The 17,389-nt window shown below is 41.4% G+C and overlaps 1 protein-coding gene across 1 annotated transcript in view; it reads left to right on the plus strand.

Moving 5' to 3' along the window:
- The window catches only part of Gpc3 (glypican 3), a 340,192-nt gene extending 323,033 nt beyond the window's left edge, over positions 1-17,159 (plus strand). The window contains exon 8 of the mRNA XM_028764986.1: positions 16,638-17,159. Coding sequence (XP_028620819.1) covers positions 16,638-16,807 — 170 coding nt within the window. The 3' untranslated portion in view covers positions 16,808-17,159. The remainder of the gene's footprint in view (positions 1-16,637) is intronic.
- Positions 17,160-17,389: the final 230 nt, after the last annotated feature.

Below are 17,389 nucleotides of genomic sequence, written 5' to 3' on the forward strand. Positions count from 1 at the left end.
GGAGTATTTTTGTTTGTTTGTTTGTTCTTATTTAGTTCTTTGAGAGGGAAAAAGATCTTACTGTATTGCCTAGGCTATACTCAAAGTGAAAACTTTCATTCATGTCTAACCTACCAAGAAGCTGAAATTATAGATGTACACCACTATGTCTGACTCCAGATACTTTTTAAAATATCTCCTACATTATAGTAATCTTATTATAAGGTGAATTCCATCACAATTTCTTAACATTGTAATATTCCCGTCTACATTATCTTTTTTAGGAATAAATAAGGCATTAACTCTCCTTTCAAAATTCCTTTCTTCAATCAGTCTGTAGTGTCTTCTGCTCTGTTGCATTACAACTTGACCATATTTGGCCGTTATTCCTACATGCTAGAATGAAATAGACCTCATGGACATAAATCACATGGCAAAGTCATATATCAAAGGATATTCACTGAAGCAATTTTTATATAGGAGAAATCAGAAACAACCCAAATGCCTAGCCGTGGGAATGTCTCATTATGTTCACTGTATGGAATTTCTTGCATGGTTCAAAAGAATGAGGTCATTCTGCAAATATTAATAACAAAGATTTACAAGATGTTAGAATCTGTGTCCATGCTTGCATATAAAACACATTCACCAGGAATCATCACTGAGAAGTTGTCATAGGAAATAGTGAGATGGAAAGTATGTGTGTGCATGTGCATTTGTGTGTTTAGATAACATATATGTTGATATTGTTTGAATCTTTAATCTCAAGAATATATTCATGAAAATACCATGTTGAGGTTCCCCTCCCCCCGAAAAAAAAAACAGAATTAAAAAAAAAAAAGACTGAGAAGATGAGTCTGTGGGTAAAGCCCTTGCTACACAAACTCAAGAATGGGAGTCCCCAGAACCCACGACTAGGTAGTGTGTATCTGCTATCCCAGTGTTCCTCTGAAGAGATGGGAGATGGAGACAGGAGAGTCCTGAGAACCTGGCAGGCCAGCTAGCCTGGCATGTACAGTGGCAAAAAAATAGGAAGTGAAATCTGATTCCAAGATTGTTGTTTTGCTATCATATATGCATCATAGCAAGTGTGAGCCTGAATTCCCACATATGAACATAAATGCATATACACACACATAGACACATCCATCACACACATAGAAAAATTAAAATAATAATGAAGAGCTAAAGAGAGAACTACCCTATGATGCAGCTATAGTCTTTCTAAACATGTACTCTAAAGGATCAATAGTCGACCATAGATATTGCACATCCATGTTTACTGGTGCTGTGTTCGCAACAGCAAAGAGAACAAACACAGATGCTATGAATAGATGAATGGGTAAAAATGTGGTACATGCATTCAATCATGGAAAAGAGTGAATTATGAAAACTTCAGGAAGATATTTAGGACTGGAAAGCATTGTGTTAAGTGAGGAAACCCAGGCTCAGAAAGACAAATCTTTCATTTTCTCTCATACGTGGACCCTAGCCTATAACTTCAGTATGTGTGAGGTCTGTGTGAGTGAGTGTAAGTCATAATACTAGCAAGAGGTCTAGGAGAGGGAAACTGGGGGGAGGAATAGAATACGTGTGGCCTGAAAGGGGAAGACTGGAGATGGAAGGTACAAGCAGGAAGGGAGTGCAGAAAATGGGGTGGGGTGACATGGAGCAATCAATCAAAACAAAATATACATGAACATGTCATAAAGAAACTCATTCATTTGTATTATAATTTTTTTTTAGAAAAGTGTGTTTTCATAGAATTACAAGTGAAACTATCTATAGAAGTGAAGTATCTATAAGAACACAAGATACTATAGAGTAAGAAGGGTCAGAAAAGGGGAAGGTAGTGGGATATGTGGGACAGAATCAAAGTACATTATGTATTTGCATAAGAAATCCTTATGCAACCCAGCATAATAAAATAATATGTATCCATGGGCTAATGGTATAGCTTAGTTGACAGAGTACTTGCTTAACAGTAGCAAAGCCCTTGGTTCCATCTGTAGCAAACTTAGGCACGGTGGAACACAGTTATAATTCCCATGCTTACTGCGTGGAGGAAAGAGAATCAAGAGCTCAAGGTTGGGGCTAGAGAGATGGGTCAATCGTTAAGAACACTTGCTGCTCTTGCAGAGGACCCAGGTTTAATTCCCAGCCCTCAGAACGTGAGTCATAACCGTCTTTACAGAGACAGTTTGCAGTTTCAGAAAACCTAATCTGTTCTAGGCTCTAAGGGTACCAGGAACATACACGTGGTCATGGACATACAGGCAGATAAAACACCAACATAAAGTTAAAATACAATTCTAAATGTGGACTCCCTAAAACCCTGTCAGAGAAAGAGAGAGGGGAGGGGAATATCTACATGATAAGTAATGGGTAGATAACAATCAAAAAAGGACTCCAGTGGTGGTTTGGAGATAGAGAAAATGATAGACTGCTATAATAGCAAACAATAGCAATTGAAAGGGAAGGATTTACCACATATCAAGAACAAACAGCACTTAGAGGATGTGCTGTGATTAATTCAATGTGGAAGATGAAAAGGGAGAGAGGTAGGTGTCTGGCTTGGGCTACCTGGTGATGACTAAAGACATTCACTGAAAGGGGGGCAGTTAGGGGAGGGGCAATGCCTCCTTTCACTTGAGATATGTCAGGGTTGAACTGCCTGACAAACATCCAGCCGAGAACAGGCAGTGACCTTAAAAAATTCCAGAAAGATGTCTGAGCTAAACCCAGATGTGGAAATCCTCTGTTAGAGATATAACCAGCGAGCATATCCAGGAAGATGGGCAAGGGGAGTAGAAGATAGACTTCTCACCCTCAGAACAGAGCAGAAGAGAGAAGGGAGTCCTGTAGAAGGATCATAGACACAGGAGAGGAACAGGGCAGAAGCCGTGTCAGGAAACAGGGGCCACGGCAATTTCAAAGCAGGCAGTGGCCAACAGTATTGAATGCTGCAAAGGGCTCAAGATGAAAAAGTAAAGAGAATCCATGGAAGGATTAAGTGTAGCTGGTATGAGGGATTTCCTGGGCAGATGAAGGTTTTCTACAATTGCACACCTCAGTGGATGCACTGAAACCCATGGAACATTTGAGATTTATTTGAAATGGATGAATTTTATGGTATGAAATTTTTACTTTAAAAGTGTGCATAATGTAACCCAGAAAAAAAAAAGAATACAGTAAACTTTGGTTTGAGAGAACTCATGTTTCCAAGGAGCACTTCCCTGTAAGATCTCTTTGTAGTGTGGGGAAAGCACCATGAACGAGAGTCATGGGAGCATATGAGGTTCCTGCTGCCATACTTTGACTACTTACCATTGCAATGCCAAGATGAAGCTTGTGCGTTTGAATTGCTTTTTCCCCAAGCGGTGAACATAACCACCCTATATCTCGTCCTCCTTTGGAAACTTGCACATTGACTGCTGTGTTTATCTTTTATTTGTTTTTCACCATATACTTCTAGAATTTTAGAGGGGCAAGTCTACAAAGCTCCAACTTTTAGCAGGTTTGGTTATTGGTGACTGCATTTTTTTTATTGTAATTACAACATTTTGCCCCTTGCTCCTGTCCTCTCTCCAAACCCTTTCATGTATCCCCTCTTGCTCTCTTTCAAATGCATGTCCTCTTTTTATCCTATGTTTTAATGTGCTTTAACACGGATTCTTTATTGACCCTGCAACAACTGAGATTGTCACTCAGATGACTGTCGTCGTCATCAACATCATCATCACCCATTTTATGGTACTTATAGCATGGTGCTTTGCCCGCAGCCATTTTCCTTCTTAATTCTAGTTAACCAATCACGGAATGTATTTGTCTTGCTGATGGATACCTTGATGTGTTCTGTACTAGGTAAAATTATAATGGAAAATATGTCTTCCTTTTGGCTTATAAAGAGGCAGGGCTGTCAATGGTCATATTTAATCCATGTTCATTTCTTGCCAACTGCATCTTCTTTTAATATTGCTGCACTATCTTCCTGCTGTTTTTTTTTTTAAATACTTCTCCTCAGTGAGCTGTCACTTTAGAGAATTCTCCTTTCTCTCTGTGAAAGTTGTGGGCCCAGGCCGCTGGGTACCCTTTTCCCTTTCCAACCTCACTTTGCAATCACCTACTTTGTTGTACTGCCCACAGCACTATTGATATGTATATCATCTGCCTTTTTCCTCCTCAGTTTGTCTGCCTTTCCAGTGGGTCCTTTCAGCTTAGGTCTTAAACATGGTCCTCAGAAGGACTTTTCTCCACCTAATACCTCTTCTTTTTCTCCTAAGGGATGGATACCCTCCCACAAGTTGAGCTGTCTACCACCTGGGAATTTCAAGTTGTTCTTCTGAGAAATTCAGTGTAAACAAGTCTTGAGTAGATTGTTCTATCTCCTGAGATCTGACCACCTAGGGGAAACCTCCATACCTTTCAGATTGTTCTAGTTGTCAAAAAGTTCTCTGTTCCTTTCCGGCCCAGTTTTCAGATTACAATAAGTAAAGTTCTTAATCTCTTTTAAGTCCAAATTGGTTTCCTCTTCAGAAAAACACAAGATCATCAACCAGCAGTAACTAAAAGGAAATGGGAGTAAGGCAAGAAGAATCTAATCCAGAGAGGAGAGAGGTGGGTGGTTTGGGTGAAGTAATGTCACAGACATAGGTCTGTGGACCTAGGGAGGCAAAAGAAGAAAATCAAAGGAAGAAACACAAATTGTGTTTGAGGAGTAAACAGTAATACAGTGGAAATGCTGATGGAAGAGGAAGGAAGGAAATGGTGGAACCTCTTCCAGAAGAAACACAACCTGGCTTAGACATTTGCATAAAGTGGGGAAGAACACAAAAAGCATGTTTATTATTCAGATCCAAGAACCAGGGGTGTAGCTTAGTGGTAGAACTCTAACATAGCATTTTTCAGGTCCTGGGTTCAATCCTCAGTATTCAAAGGAGATGAGGGAACACAAACAAAAGATAACTGTTGTTTCTCTAAAAGCCATCCCTGGGTATGATAGCCCCAGCAGTCAGGAAATGAGGCAAGTGAATCAAAGCAAGTTCAGAGATGGTCCTGAGCTACAGACTGAGACATTGTCTCAAAACTTTTTAAAAATCAAAATCTATCCGATAATTCCAACCTTGCTTTTGCCCAAGGATATGTTAAAAGAACCCTGTGGAGGACAAACACACACACACACACAGAGAGAGAGAGAGAGAGAGAGAGAGAGAGAGAGAGAGAGAGAGAGAGAGAGAGAGATGTTTGGTGGAGAAAGCTATGATGGACCAAATAGAAAACAATTGGATTACAGAAAGTCATTTAGAGAGCAATGGAAAGAGAAAAAGAAGTGAATTGAGAAACGGAAATGGGGAGATGAAAACACAGAACTTCCAGGTTAAGGTATTGCACTCCTTCTTGTGCCAGTTGTGCCAGCATTCAATTGTATTTTACTGGCACTCATCCCATGGACCTCTGCAAAGAGCAAGGGATGCTGGCAGGTGGTACTGAGAGGATTGAAGTCCTGTTGCTTTGTTTGATCACAGCTAAGCAGAGAACTTCATTAGCAAGGCTATACTTTGATGTTCCAGAGACAGGCCTTGAGATTTTAGTCACAGCAGCTTCTACACTTGGGAATCAATCAATGGTAGGGAGAAGGGTGGAGTATGGCCCAGGGATGGGTAGACTGAGAGGCAGGGACAGAAGCCAAAGGTATGGGAACACAGTCATCAAGGTTGCAAATGAGACATGAATGGATCCTACTCACTAGAAAACCTGTTTCCGGCTCGGCATGTCACACACAATGCTGGCATGTGTCAGCTGCTCGCATAGCATGGCATCAAGTTCCAGGCAACAAAAGCAAATACAAAAATAATCTTTGTGGGTTCCATCCACACTGAGCACAGTAAGCTGATGCTCTGGGTCATATAAACTGGCTACTGCTTAGTGATGCCTAGGAATCTAAGGGCCATGCTCTGAATTCTGTCATTTGCTTCCTGAGCTTCCCTCCACTGGCTCTGCATTTGTATTGTCTTCAGCATGGGTCAGTGGTGACTCTTTCCCTCGAGGAAATCAGAAACATCAGTCCCTGGAGGATGGATACCTTGCAAGGAGGGTTGTCCCTTGACTACATACTCCCCATAGGCTTGAAGTGGGTATCCATTTGGGCATTTCTTCATCCAGGCAGCAAGCATGTTCTCTATTAATCAAATCTTATGTGGGAGCTGTGAGCACAGTAAAAATCGTTTCTTACTTCACCAAAGTCAACCAAAGAAGGAGACCCTGGAAATGACTAACTTTACTATGACAAAAATGGAAGTTTGTGCTAACTAGAAGTCCAATTCAATTCTTACTACAGAGAAGCTATTGATTTGGGCCAAAGCGAGAAAAGTAGACTTCCTAGACGGTTTGTCATGTTATGTATATGTTAAAGCTTGGAAGATATAATTGTAGGTAGAAGAGATGGAATGGGGGCAGGGAGAAAAGATGCAGCTCCCAAGAGCTGGGGAGAAAGAGGAGGGAGAAGAGACAGACATCATCCTAATCTAAGGAAACAACTTGAAAAGGTTTCAAGTCCTTGGCATTTTCAACATTGCTAGGGACTACAGTATATAATGCCTGGAAAAAATACATAGGCACTTTTCCAGTAACAAAGCAAGGAAACATGAGCCAGCGAAGCTGCTAAGGACTTAGGACTTTCCCATATGCAGTAGTGAGCCATCAAAGAATTGTGAGACAGGGAGAAATGTGCGCCCACATGTGTTTTTAGGAATAGAATGCTGTCTTATTTCTAGCTGTCACAAAATATAACATTCCTTCCTGGACCAAAAAGAAAAAAGGGGAGGGTGCATTGGAGAGGAACAGGTATCTTACACTACTGAGCCATTAAGGACAAGGTCAAGAGTCTGGGCTGAAGCAGAAGAGAAGCAGTCAGCATCCAGACTTACAGGGGAGAGGTGCCTGTATAAGTGGGAATGAGGACTGTCTGACAGTCCAGATCTACAGGTGGAATGCGAACCGGTGAGCCAAGGGGCCAGTGTGTGCATTCAAGTAAACTGAGAGAAAAGATAGACTCAGTTCTCCAAATCCTGTGGATGATAAGGGAGGGATTTTACAGTTGCTGAGCATTTAATGAACAAAACTCAGATGGAACAACCTAGAGGAGGTTTTCAGTTTTCCTTTTTGAGAATACCTGCCTGCTGTTGATTTCCAGTCTGATACTCCCACAAACAGCTCTGAGTGTTTTTAGAGACATTCTTTTGCCTCCCTGGCTGAAGTGCAAGGCTTTTTTCTTACTGTTGAGCACAGCCAGGATACTGAAAACATATGGATCCTTGGGTACTCCCTCCCCAACCCTATCCCATAGATCCTCCAGTACTCAAAAAGGGAAAAAGGGAAGCTGAAAAGAGTTTTCCCATCAAAACAAAACCCTCGTGTATTTGATGGACTCCTAATATAGTTGACTCTAAGGAAGTGCATGCATACTTCTTTATTCCCATGAACCCTCATTGGATTTGGCTGCAATAAGTAACATTTTGTGTTTTCTACATTCTTCAAACCCAGAGATGCATACCTCTGTGGCTGTGTCATGTCCACAATTGGTGTTACAATCAGAGCTTCGTGGATCTAAACCATTAATTTTTAAATTTATGAGGAGAGTCTCCTTGTATTTGTTGTTTTTCTTTTTCAAAATATAATTTAAGCTTAGCATCATTTGTGTGAGTTTCAAAAAACAGCAAGTGTAAATTTCTTGAGATTGTATAAACTTGCTCATTAAAAATTAGCTTCCAATTAAAATCTGTAAGCCCTTCCCTCTTAAAAGCCCTCTTCCCTATTCCCTGTTGAGGAGTTTTACGTGTATTCTATGATAATACTGAAGACCCTGTCATTTTTATTGTTGTGCACAACTTGGCCTGAGTTTCAAAACACTGGAGAAGGGCCATTTAGTCTGGGTGCCTTGGAGTTGGGTTCATTTACAGCCCTCCACATGGTAAGATACTAGACTAGCAACACTCTTCCATTGGGGATTAGAGAGTCTATATCCCAAATGCCATTATCTCTTTGCTTTCTAGTATAAGATCACTTATTATTTGGTTGTAGATAGAGCCTCATGTAGCCAGCTCCCCGAACTCAAATTATAGTTAAGAATGTACTTAAACTCCTGATCTTCCTGCCTTCATCCAAATGCTGAAATTACAGGTATGCACCTACCTAGTTATGTCGTACTGGGTATTAACGGCTGGGTATTGTTGCCTGCTTGGCAAGTACTCTGCTAACTGAGCCATGTTCTCCTGACTAATATATGTTTTTCAAAATTGTAACAAATATAGGCAACTCAGACTTGCCATTTTAACCATTTAAAGGCACAGTACAAAAAGCATTCCCTATATTCACACTATTGCACAGTAGTCAGCATTATTTCTATACGTAACCTCTTCTCCTAGAAGGCAACTGTAATTATTAGGCAACATGCTACTCTGAATCCCTAGCCTTCAGTCATTATTTATTTTCTGTCTCCATACAGCTATCTGTACTAGACATCTCATAAAGATAAAGTTATTCTCATACACATAGCTGTTACATTTCTTTTGTTTTGAACTATTGGGGGGGGTGTGCACTTGACTGTGGAGGTCATAGGAGTCAAATCCCCATGGAGCTGCAGTCACTAACGCTTGTGAGCTACTTGATACCGATGCTAGGAACTGAGCCGGAGTCCTGGAAGAGAGGGATGTGCTCTTACCCACTGAGTCATCATCTCTCTAGCTTTATTTTGTTGCACGTGGTGCACAAAGAGACAAGCAGGCACACAGACACATACGCAAAATAAAAAGAACTAAAAGCATCATTACACACATCTTCTTCTGAGACGGTGATAATAATAAAAGGTGATAACAGTAATAGGAACAATAACTGTCTCTGTCTCTTGGTCTCATCACTCCCTTGAGAATAAAGTAAGTTCTCCTGTAGAAGTAAAGGCTTTGATGAACTGATTCTTCTGGGGCTTCAGGCAGTCTTGGAGAAGGAACACCCACTGACAAGAGTGTAATAATACTACTCCTGAGGAAGGAAGGTGGTGACAGTGCTTCTGAGACTGCTGGGGGATGGCCAGCATCTGCTCTTAACTCTCCAGGTCTCCAAGATCGAGCTATTCTCCTTTTGGGATATGACTTGATTCATGACACATGCAAATAAGTACATTAATGGCAATAGATTATATAACAAAACTATTTGCTGTTTTCTAAAAGATTAAGTGATTTTTTAATTGCCAAACAATACTAAAGCAGAGTTGGTGTTTCAAGTTCCTGGCGATAATTTTATATTAGGAACCGAAATAGCCTGAGCCGTAGTTGAGAGCCAATGGTGTTCTCTCCTGACAAAGAAGTCATTGAAGACAATGTATTGATTCACCTTTGGAATGAGAGTCAGAATGTCATATGGTAGCAGGTGATCTGAGTCACCTAACAGTGCCTTTAAGAGCTTTCCACCTTGTATTCCTGTCTCAATATATATAGGCTTATGATGTACGTACAAAACCCCAAAGAAGCCTTAAGAGGGTATCAGAGTCACCCTGGAACCAGTGTTAGAGTGTGTTGTTAGCTGTCATTTAGGTACTGGGAACCAAACCCAGGTCCTCTGCAAGAGCAACAAGTGTTCTTAATGACTGAGGCATCTCTCCAACCCCCACCTTGAATGTTTTACTATAAAGCAGTGTACTCTTATTCTACTACATCCCTGGGAAGTAAGCCGTGGCTTTTATGCCCATAGCCCAATGCAGTGTAACCTGCAGATATCATACCAGCTTGAAAACCAGGCCTATGATGAGATGCCTCCTTGAATGGGGACAATCTACTGTATCCTCTCAATACCCCATTGTTGTAGCTGAGGATGTTTGCAGGCTGGGATTAGCAATAGAACGTGAAGTGGAGACTTAGCTGCCTAACCCTATTCCCAGAGAGGCCGTGAGATCACTGCCAGGTTTTATCATCAGTTATCAAGTAGGCAAAATAGACAGCTCACTTATTTGTCAATAAGATGCCCTATGAAATGTGCCTGTTCTCAACAAGGTCCCGTTAGAAGAATTAAAAACCAAAGGCCTGAAGTATGTCTGTTTTACCCACATCTGAAGAAGAAAATGCAGACCTCTAGAGAGCCTGGCTTCACTTGTAGAGCCACTTGCTTCTGCTTTCAAGTCCCAAGTACTCATTTCACTCCTGAAAGTTCATAAAGGAGGTGGAGTTACTGTGGCAGGAAGGGGGCTTTTGTTGTGGTTCAGAAGACAAGGAAACCGCGATCTGTTTGGGAATCAGAAACCAATGGCAGAGCCCCAGGATGCCCATGTGAATGGGCAGCAAAGTGAGCAGTGGTGCAATGAGTGCCGTTTCCTTGGAGATTGCCCCCAGTTTTATCCTCTGGGGTATGCCAGGCAATGTCCTGAGGTTTCACATACTCATGTCTTAACTGTACACAGCAAATGGAAAACACAGGGATGGATGGCAGTGTTGTTCTGTTGCTATATTAGGGCCAGATTGAAGCCATCTGCTGGAACAGGCTTGGCAAGGAAGAAACCCCCATGCTTGGCTTAGCAGTAGCATCCTCTTCCCTGCCATTTTTATCTTTAAGACAGGGTCTTCAGCCAAAGACGACCTTGAACTTCTGATCTTCCTGCTTCCACCTCCCAAATGCTGAGATTCTGGGCAGTTGCACTGGGCTAGAGACTGAACCCAAGGCCTTGTATGTTTGATACCAGCATTTTAACATGGCCTCATCCCTACCCTCCTCCCTTTCCATTTCTAAAAATAATTTATTTTATTTGATGTGCATTGGTGTGAGGGGATAAGATCCCCTGGAAATGGAGGTACAGACAGTTGTGAGCTGCCATGTGGGCACTGCGAATTGAACCTAGGTCTTTTGGACGAACAACTAGTGCTCATTACCACTGATACATCTTTCCAGCCCTACTCCCTCCCCTGCCATTTTGAGGGCAACCAGAGCTGCCCTGTACAGTCAGTGTAAGAGACGTTCCCATAGCAACTTCTTAACGCCCATTTCCTCAGAGGATGAGCATTTCCTTGTTGTTATATGCTCAGGCCCTCAGAGGCTTTGAAGACTGATCTTCTTGGCCACCAAATCCTTCTCCTCCATTGCCTGTGCAGGCCTGCTTGAGGGACCCTCCGTCAGATCCAGCAACTTTTCCCCCCAAAGCTTTGTGGGCAGTGGGTTTAGTGAGATTTGTTATACCATGGTTGTTAAACAAAACCAGAACAGTGCATCATAGATTTGTTTATTGCCAGGGTCTCTTGTCCAAGACTAGGGAAGCGCAAGAGGCAAGAGCTTCCGTGACTGATAATTGCTAGAGAAATATCCCCTGTGAAACAACTGATTGACCTTGCTGCTATGGGGAGGCTCTGTTAAGAGGCCGCCTTCACTCTTGCAAGTAAAGGAATGACTACAGCCTGCAGCAGACTACACTCCTTTTCCAGGTCCCAAGAGCCTTGAAACAAGAAAAAAAACTGGAAGGAAATGTACAGGTCATCAGTTCAGCACTGTGATTTGACATAGGGCAACTGAAGCTTTAAGTAGGAAATGGCTTGTCAGAGGTGAAGTGGGAAGGCCTCAAATCTGGAGTTCCAGACTCGAGGGTATAGTAAAGACTCCTTGGGGATTCCAGGAGGAGATTTTCAATAATCAGGAATGGAGGACTTTTGTTTCAGAGCTTTGCCCAGTGTAGAAAAGCTTTCCAACACAAACAACAGGCAGCCCCTAATGACTGACTGTTATTTTAAATGGATCATCTAATCTACAACACAAAGGCCACAGAGGCAAAATGAGAGTCCAGGCTGAGTGTGTAATTAGTACAGATAGTTGGGTCTACCCCCTGGGCATAGTTAAACTGATTACAAATAGAAACAGATTTTTAGATGAAGCTGGGAAAAAAAATCTCCTTGCTGGCCCAAAAGGTTCTCACAGAACCACTCCAAGATTAAAAAAAAAAAAAGCAATTTATGACCCTTTTAAAACATAGACCTAACATGATGAAAATATAGGCTGAAAAGGATCACTGAAAAATATGAGAGATTTCAAATAAAATAGTTTGTGGCGTTTCTCATAATATGTCTGTCTGGTTTATAGTAAAACCAAATTGTTTCAAGTGGTATAGATTTAGCTTTTTGTAGGCTTTTTTTTTTTAAAAAAAATATGTGCTACTCAAGTGACACCCAGCTCCTGTTCCCACAGGCTTCTTGTTTCTTCTGGACAAGATATCTGAGTCATTCTGGCTTAGGGCTGTGCTTCACACTGATAACAGGGATATTTCTAAGCACAGAGATCAGATTGTACAGGTTCCATCTTAGAAACTCCTGCTGCCTTCACAAGTGTTGTAACATTCCTAGGCCACATGGTTTGGCCCCAATTTGTCCTTCTTGCCTTACCTATCACCACTACCACCTCCCATCAGATGCGAGAGCGCGGGCGCGCGCACACACAAACACACTTCTGGAGAGTGTGCAATCTAGAGGTTCCTTGCTCTTACTGAAAATCCATTGCCTCCAATCTCAGTTCTTGAACCCTGCTGTGTTCATCACACATCTTCTAATGAAGATAGCCAAGTTGGTTTAAGAAATCACCCTAGATACTTCCCTTTAGGGTCTTTTATCAATCTCCTTGGTAATTCGCTACTGTCTTTGTAAGAACCCTCTTTATGATCTGAGGAATGTCTATCTGGTTTATCTATGGGTGTGGTGCCCTTGCTGCAGTATGGGATTCCTTGAAAGAATAGCTAAATCTTCCCTCAGTCTTCCGATTACTCCTGGGGACACCATACATAAGATAGCATTGTCTGTTAAATGAAATTGAATTCTGTTTCCTGCATCCAGGAATGTCTCTATTTGTCTTTGACCAAGATCCTATTTTCTCTGTCTCCCATAATACTTTCTTATTGTTCTCAGATCCCTCTTTCAGCTCTAATCCTTGTGGTGGTGGCCCTAGGACAGGGTGTGCCTTTTCTGGGCTTCCCGTCAGTTTACACCTCAGGCACCGCACTGAGAGACTGAGTGATAGGCATAGCTTGCTGCTGAATAGAGAGTCTCACACAATCTCTAGCCATAATTTAGATAAGGGTGTTCCTAGAGGCTATTTGGTGGCCTAGTTGTGTGCCTGGGATCTAATGGCCTTAGCCATCATTACTCATTTCTTGGGAACAGAACTGATAATTTCCACGTCAGCTCCCAAAATCAAGAACTCCCTGCACTATTCTATAGAGTTTAACAAGATTTCTTAATTGAACACATGGTGAACTTGATGTGGGAACAAAACCTTTTTGTCATGTTTTGGAAGCTCCCTTTTGTGATGTATAATCAACAACTGAGGTTTTTGGTTTTGGTTTTTAGTGAGAATCTATTATTCCTTAATCCTACAACATATTTGAGATACAGAATTTTTCAAGAAGCAGTATGGTGGGTCTGAAGAGATGGCTCAACAAGAGCTCTTGCTCTTGGAGAGAACTTGGATTCAATTCCCAGCACCCACATAGCGGTTCGCAACCATCCATAACTCCAGTTTCAGGGGATCCAATGGCCTCATGGGCACCAAGCATTCATGCGGTACACATGTATACACAGAGACAAAACGTTAATATCTAAAATATAAAACAAATGAATACATCTAATAAAAACTTTTTAAAAAAGAAGCAGCGTGGCTTCCTAAGAGGTGTCCAGTTAGATGCTGGATTCAGATAGTACAGCTATTTATTGGTTGCCATGGAAATATAGACCAAAATCATTATCCCAAACTTGAGCTTCCTCATTCCTAAAATAGGAATTGCAATACCTACTTCATAAGGTGGTGGGAAACGTTAAAGTAAATGAGGTAAATAACACATTGCCTGGTATATATGGGCATTCAGTAGTTTACTTAGAGGTCTCTATTATCATGTCCATATATAAGATCCAAATAAAACATTCAGAGGGCTGAGGACACACTTGCTGCACAAGCCTGAGTTCAGTCCCCCAGAATCCACGTGGAAGAAAAGAAGCTACTCCTGAGAGTTGCTTTCTGACTTTTTTCTATACATCTATCCTCACACAGGGCACACACAAACACATCTACACACAGGGACACACGCACGCACGCACACACACACACACACACACACACACTGAATGAATGAATGAATGAATGAATGAATGAATGAATGAATGAATGAATGTAAAGTACAGCTTGTATTTAAAAGGATTAGAAACTCCTGGGTTGTTACAGCAGGTTAGAAACACCTGCTGTAGCTGCTACAGTCATCAAGACTGTTTAGTGTTAGCAGATTATTTGAAGAGCAGAGCTAATAGAGCCAGCGTGAAGTGGGAACATTAATAGATATTGTTTCATCTTGATGTTCGGCAAGAGTATCATCCAGAAAAGGAATGTGAAAGCAATTCGGAGAGCCTTCTCATTCAGGTCAACCCTAAAAATACCTCCTCTTTGCTTAAGTGGAGAAGCTGCCGTAGGACCCACGGCTTGGCTTTCAACAGACCGGCCATGTGTGCTCTCTGCTTTAGTGAAATCTGATCACGACTTAAGTCTGTGCTATCCTTGCCGACTGACAGCTGACCCTGGCCTTCTTGTGCACCGCACATAGTTCACTTTTCAGAGAAAGAGGTCTGATCTCCAAGTAGAGTGTTGCTCTTTGTTCTGTTCCCCTTTTCTTTTGTCTGTCTGTATGTACTGAGGGGATCTGGATTACAGCCTGCTAAATTACTTTTCCTAAATCACAGAGTTCCCTGGAAAACAAGATTTGAATTGTTATCAGAGCTCGGGTAAAAGCAACTTGCTTCAATTTTAGACGAGTAAAATAGAATCAGATTTATACATATTAAAAGCTCCATCGTCACCTCTTTGGGACACAGGGATAGAGAATTATAACAAATTGCAAGATCAAAAAATACTTGATTTTGGTTAATATAAGCAGATGGTCCAATATTATATATATGCATATATACATATATATGTATATATATGCATATATATATAACGTATATATATATATTATTCAAATTAATAGGAAAAATGTCAATACCCATCACACTAAAAGGCAGATGATGTGGAACTGTTGCCCATTGAGAAATACAATTAGTAAGCCAAAGCACAGAAAAACTTGATCTACATTGGTGACCAAATGTATGCAAATTAAGGAAACTTTGTGGTAAAACATCTTGTTTCAAGAGAGGCACATTATCCCTGGTAGCATTATAGAATGCAATACCCATTTTGGAAGGTGGGATCACAGCCTACGAAATCAGACCCCCTGATTTTAATCTCCTTGACTTTGCTTCCTGTACTAACCCATGCCAGCCTCAGAGCTCCCTGGTCTTGGACCCTGCTCCACGTGTCTTCTGGACCAGTTGAGTCCCCACACTTGCTTCCTGGGACTTACTGAGTATTTTCATGATCTGTAATAGGAACTCTTCCTTCCTCTCCTTGCCTTCATTGGGTAGAATCCCAGCCATTTCCTCCTAGCTCCCTGGCAATGGGACAGTTGGTTGGGTTTGAGTCGCTCACATCACCTTCACAAGATACTGAAATAGAAACAGAAGCAAGAAACTGACCCCTGAACTGGTGATCTTGAATTTCACATAGAAACCTCAGTCTGCTTAGATTTACTTTCTAGGGGACTTTTGTTTCAGAGCAAATCAAGGACATTTTATTATTGCTTTTTGTGGATTTTTTTTATTTGTTTGGTATTTTGTTTTGTTTTGTTTCAGAATCATGTACACATCTCATACATAACAGGCAAAGAATGCAAGATTTTACCCATTAGCCTCTCCTTAGCCTTAATTCACTTGGCATCAGGTTCTATTCTATGATTTCAGGCATGTCCAACCAGAAGTCTCATACACCCAGAGATAGCTAAGAATGTGCCCCAACACAAATTCATAACCTTACTTAAAACATTAGGAGAGTTTGGGGTAGCTTTTTCTGGAGAAGGAGAATAACTTGATCCAGTAATTCTCAAATGTGAACATTGTAGGTGACAGTGCTGTATCACAGTGCCAAAAGGTTAGACGCACTTTCTTTGATAGATGTGACTTTTTGGTGTGGTTTTATTGATTTTTGTGGGAGAGGAAACTCTATAAAAGAGGAAGTACTTGGAAAAATAAAACACCTATCAACAGCAAACCACCCTGTCCTTCAACGTTAACTAAACAACGTCCCAAGGATAAGAGTATCCAGTCCACTGTAAGGGTTAACTGTAAGGGAAAAGTACAATTCATACTCACCAGTCTCCCTCCCTCCCTTCCCCAACACACAAGGACAGATTAGTTCACCAAATAGCACATTTTGATGTAAGTTCTGATGAAACTGACCTTCAATTCAAGGGTACATATCTGCCCGGGAGATGTTGCAAGGGGCCAACAAACATCCTGTTGTGTTGGCGGAGCAGAGGGGAAAGTGCTGACTGACTCATTCCCGGTTGCTGTGCTCCGCAAAATAGCACTTCTGGTCATCTCCTTCTAGCCCACGTTCTCCAAACACACCTCTCCTTCCCACTTCTGGGACCCCTGGCTTCCCAAACAAAAGAAAAATCAAAATAGGAGCTCCTCACCAGTCCAGACAGGCCAGAAGCTGTGAATGGTATAGACCTCATGGGGTAGAACAATCCTGCAACTCAGATCCTCTTTCTCTTTTGACAGAACTGGCTTATGATCTGGATGTGGACGATGCTCCAGGGACCAAGCAGCATGGAAATCAGAAGGACAACGAGATCACCACCTCTCACAGCGTGGGGAACATGCCATCCCCACTGAAAATCCTCATCAGTGTGGCCATCTATGTGGCGTGCTTTTTTTTCCTGGTACACTGACTTGCCAGTGTCCCAGTGCCTGTGCTGCCCTGCAGCACCTCGTGGTCTTCCTACATAAAGGAAGCCACCTTTTTTTTTTTTTTTTTTATCTTTTATGCCTCCTCCCACCGCCATTAAGTAGGAGACTAACCGCGTGTTATGTTTTCGAAAATCAAATGGTATCTTTATGAGGATGGTAAATTTTAGTGGTAGGATAGATTGTCTTTTTGCAAAGGAAAAAAAAAACCTTCAAGTTGTGCCAAATTATTTTCTTACATTTGATTGCCGGAACATGGTTGTCATGTTTCCCTCTTTTCTCTTTCTCTGCATGGATTTCTTTGACAAAAAAAAAATAAATAAACATTCAAATAAATGGTGTTGGTCCTTTTATGTATATATATAAAGGGTCATATATTTCTCCTTTCATCCAAATTTTGCCCCCTATTTTTCTATTCAGTATAATCCCATTATGATTCAAAAAGACTGCACAAGTACTTCTTTACCTATACCTTCTGAAAAGTACCAGCACTGGCTTCACATCCTGATCAAACTGCCCATTCTCAAGGTATATCACATGCCCAGTCTCTTCCATTGAGAATCCTT

This window comes from Grammomys surdaster, unplaced genomic scaffold (genome assembly GCF_004785775.1).
Source record: "Grammomys surdaster isolate TR1022 unplaced genomic scaffold, NIH_TR_1.0 147, whole genome shotgun sequence".
NCBI lineage: Eukaryota > Metazoa > Chordata > Mammalia > Rodentia > Muridae > Grammomys > Grammomys surdaster.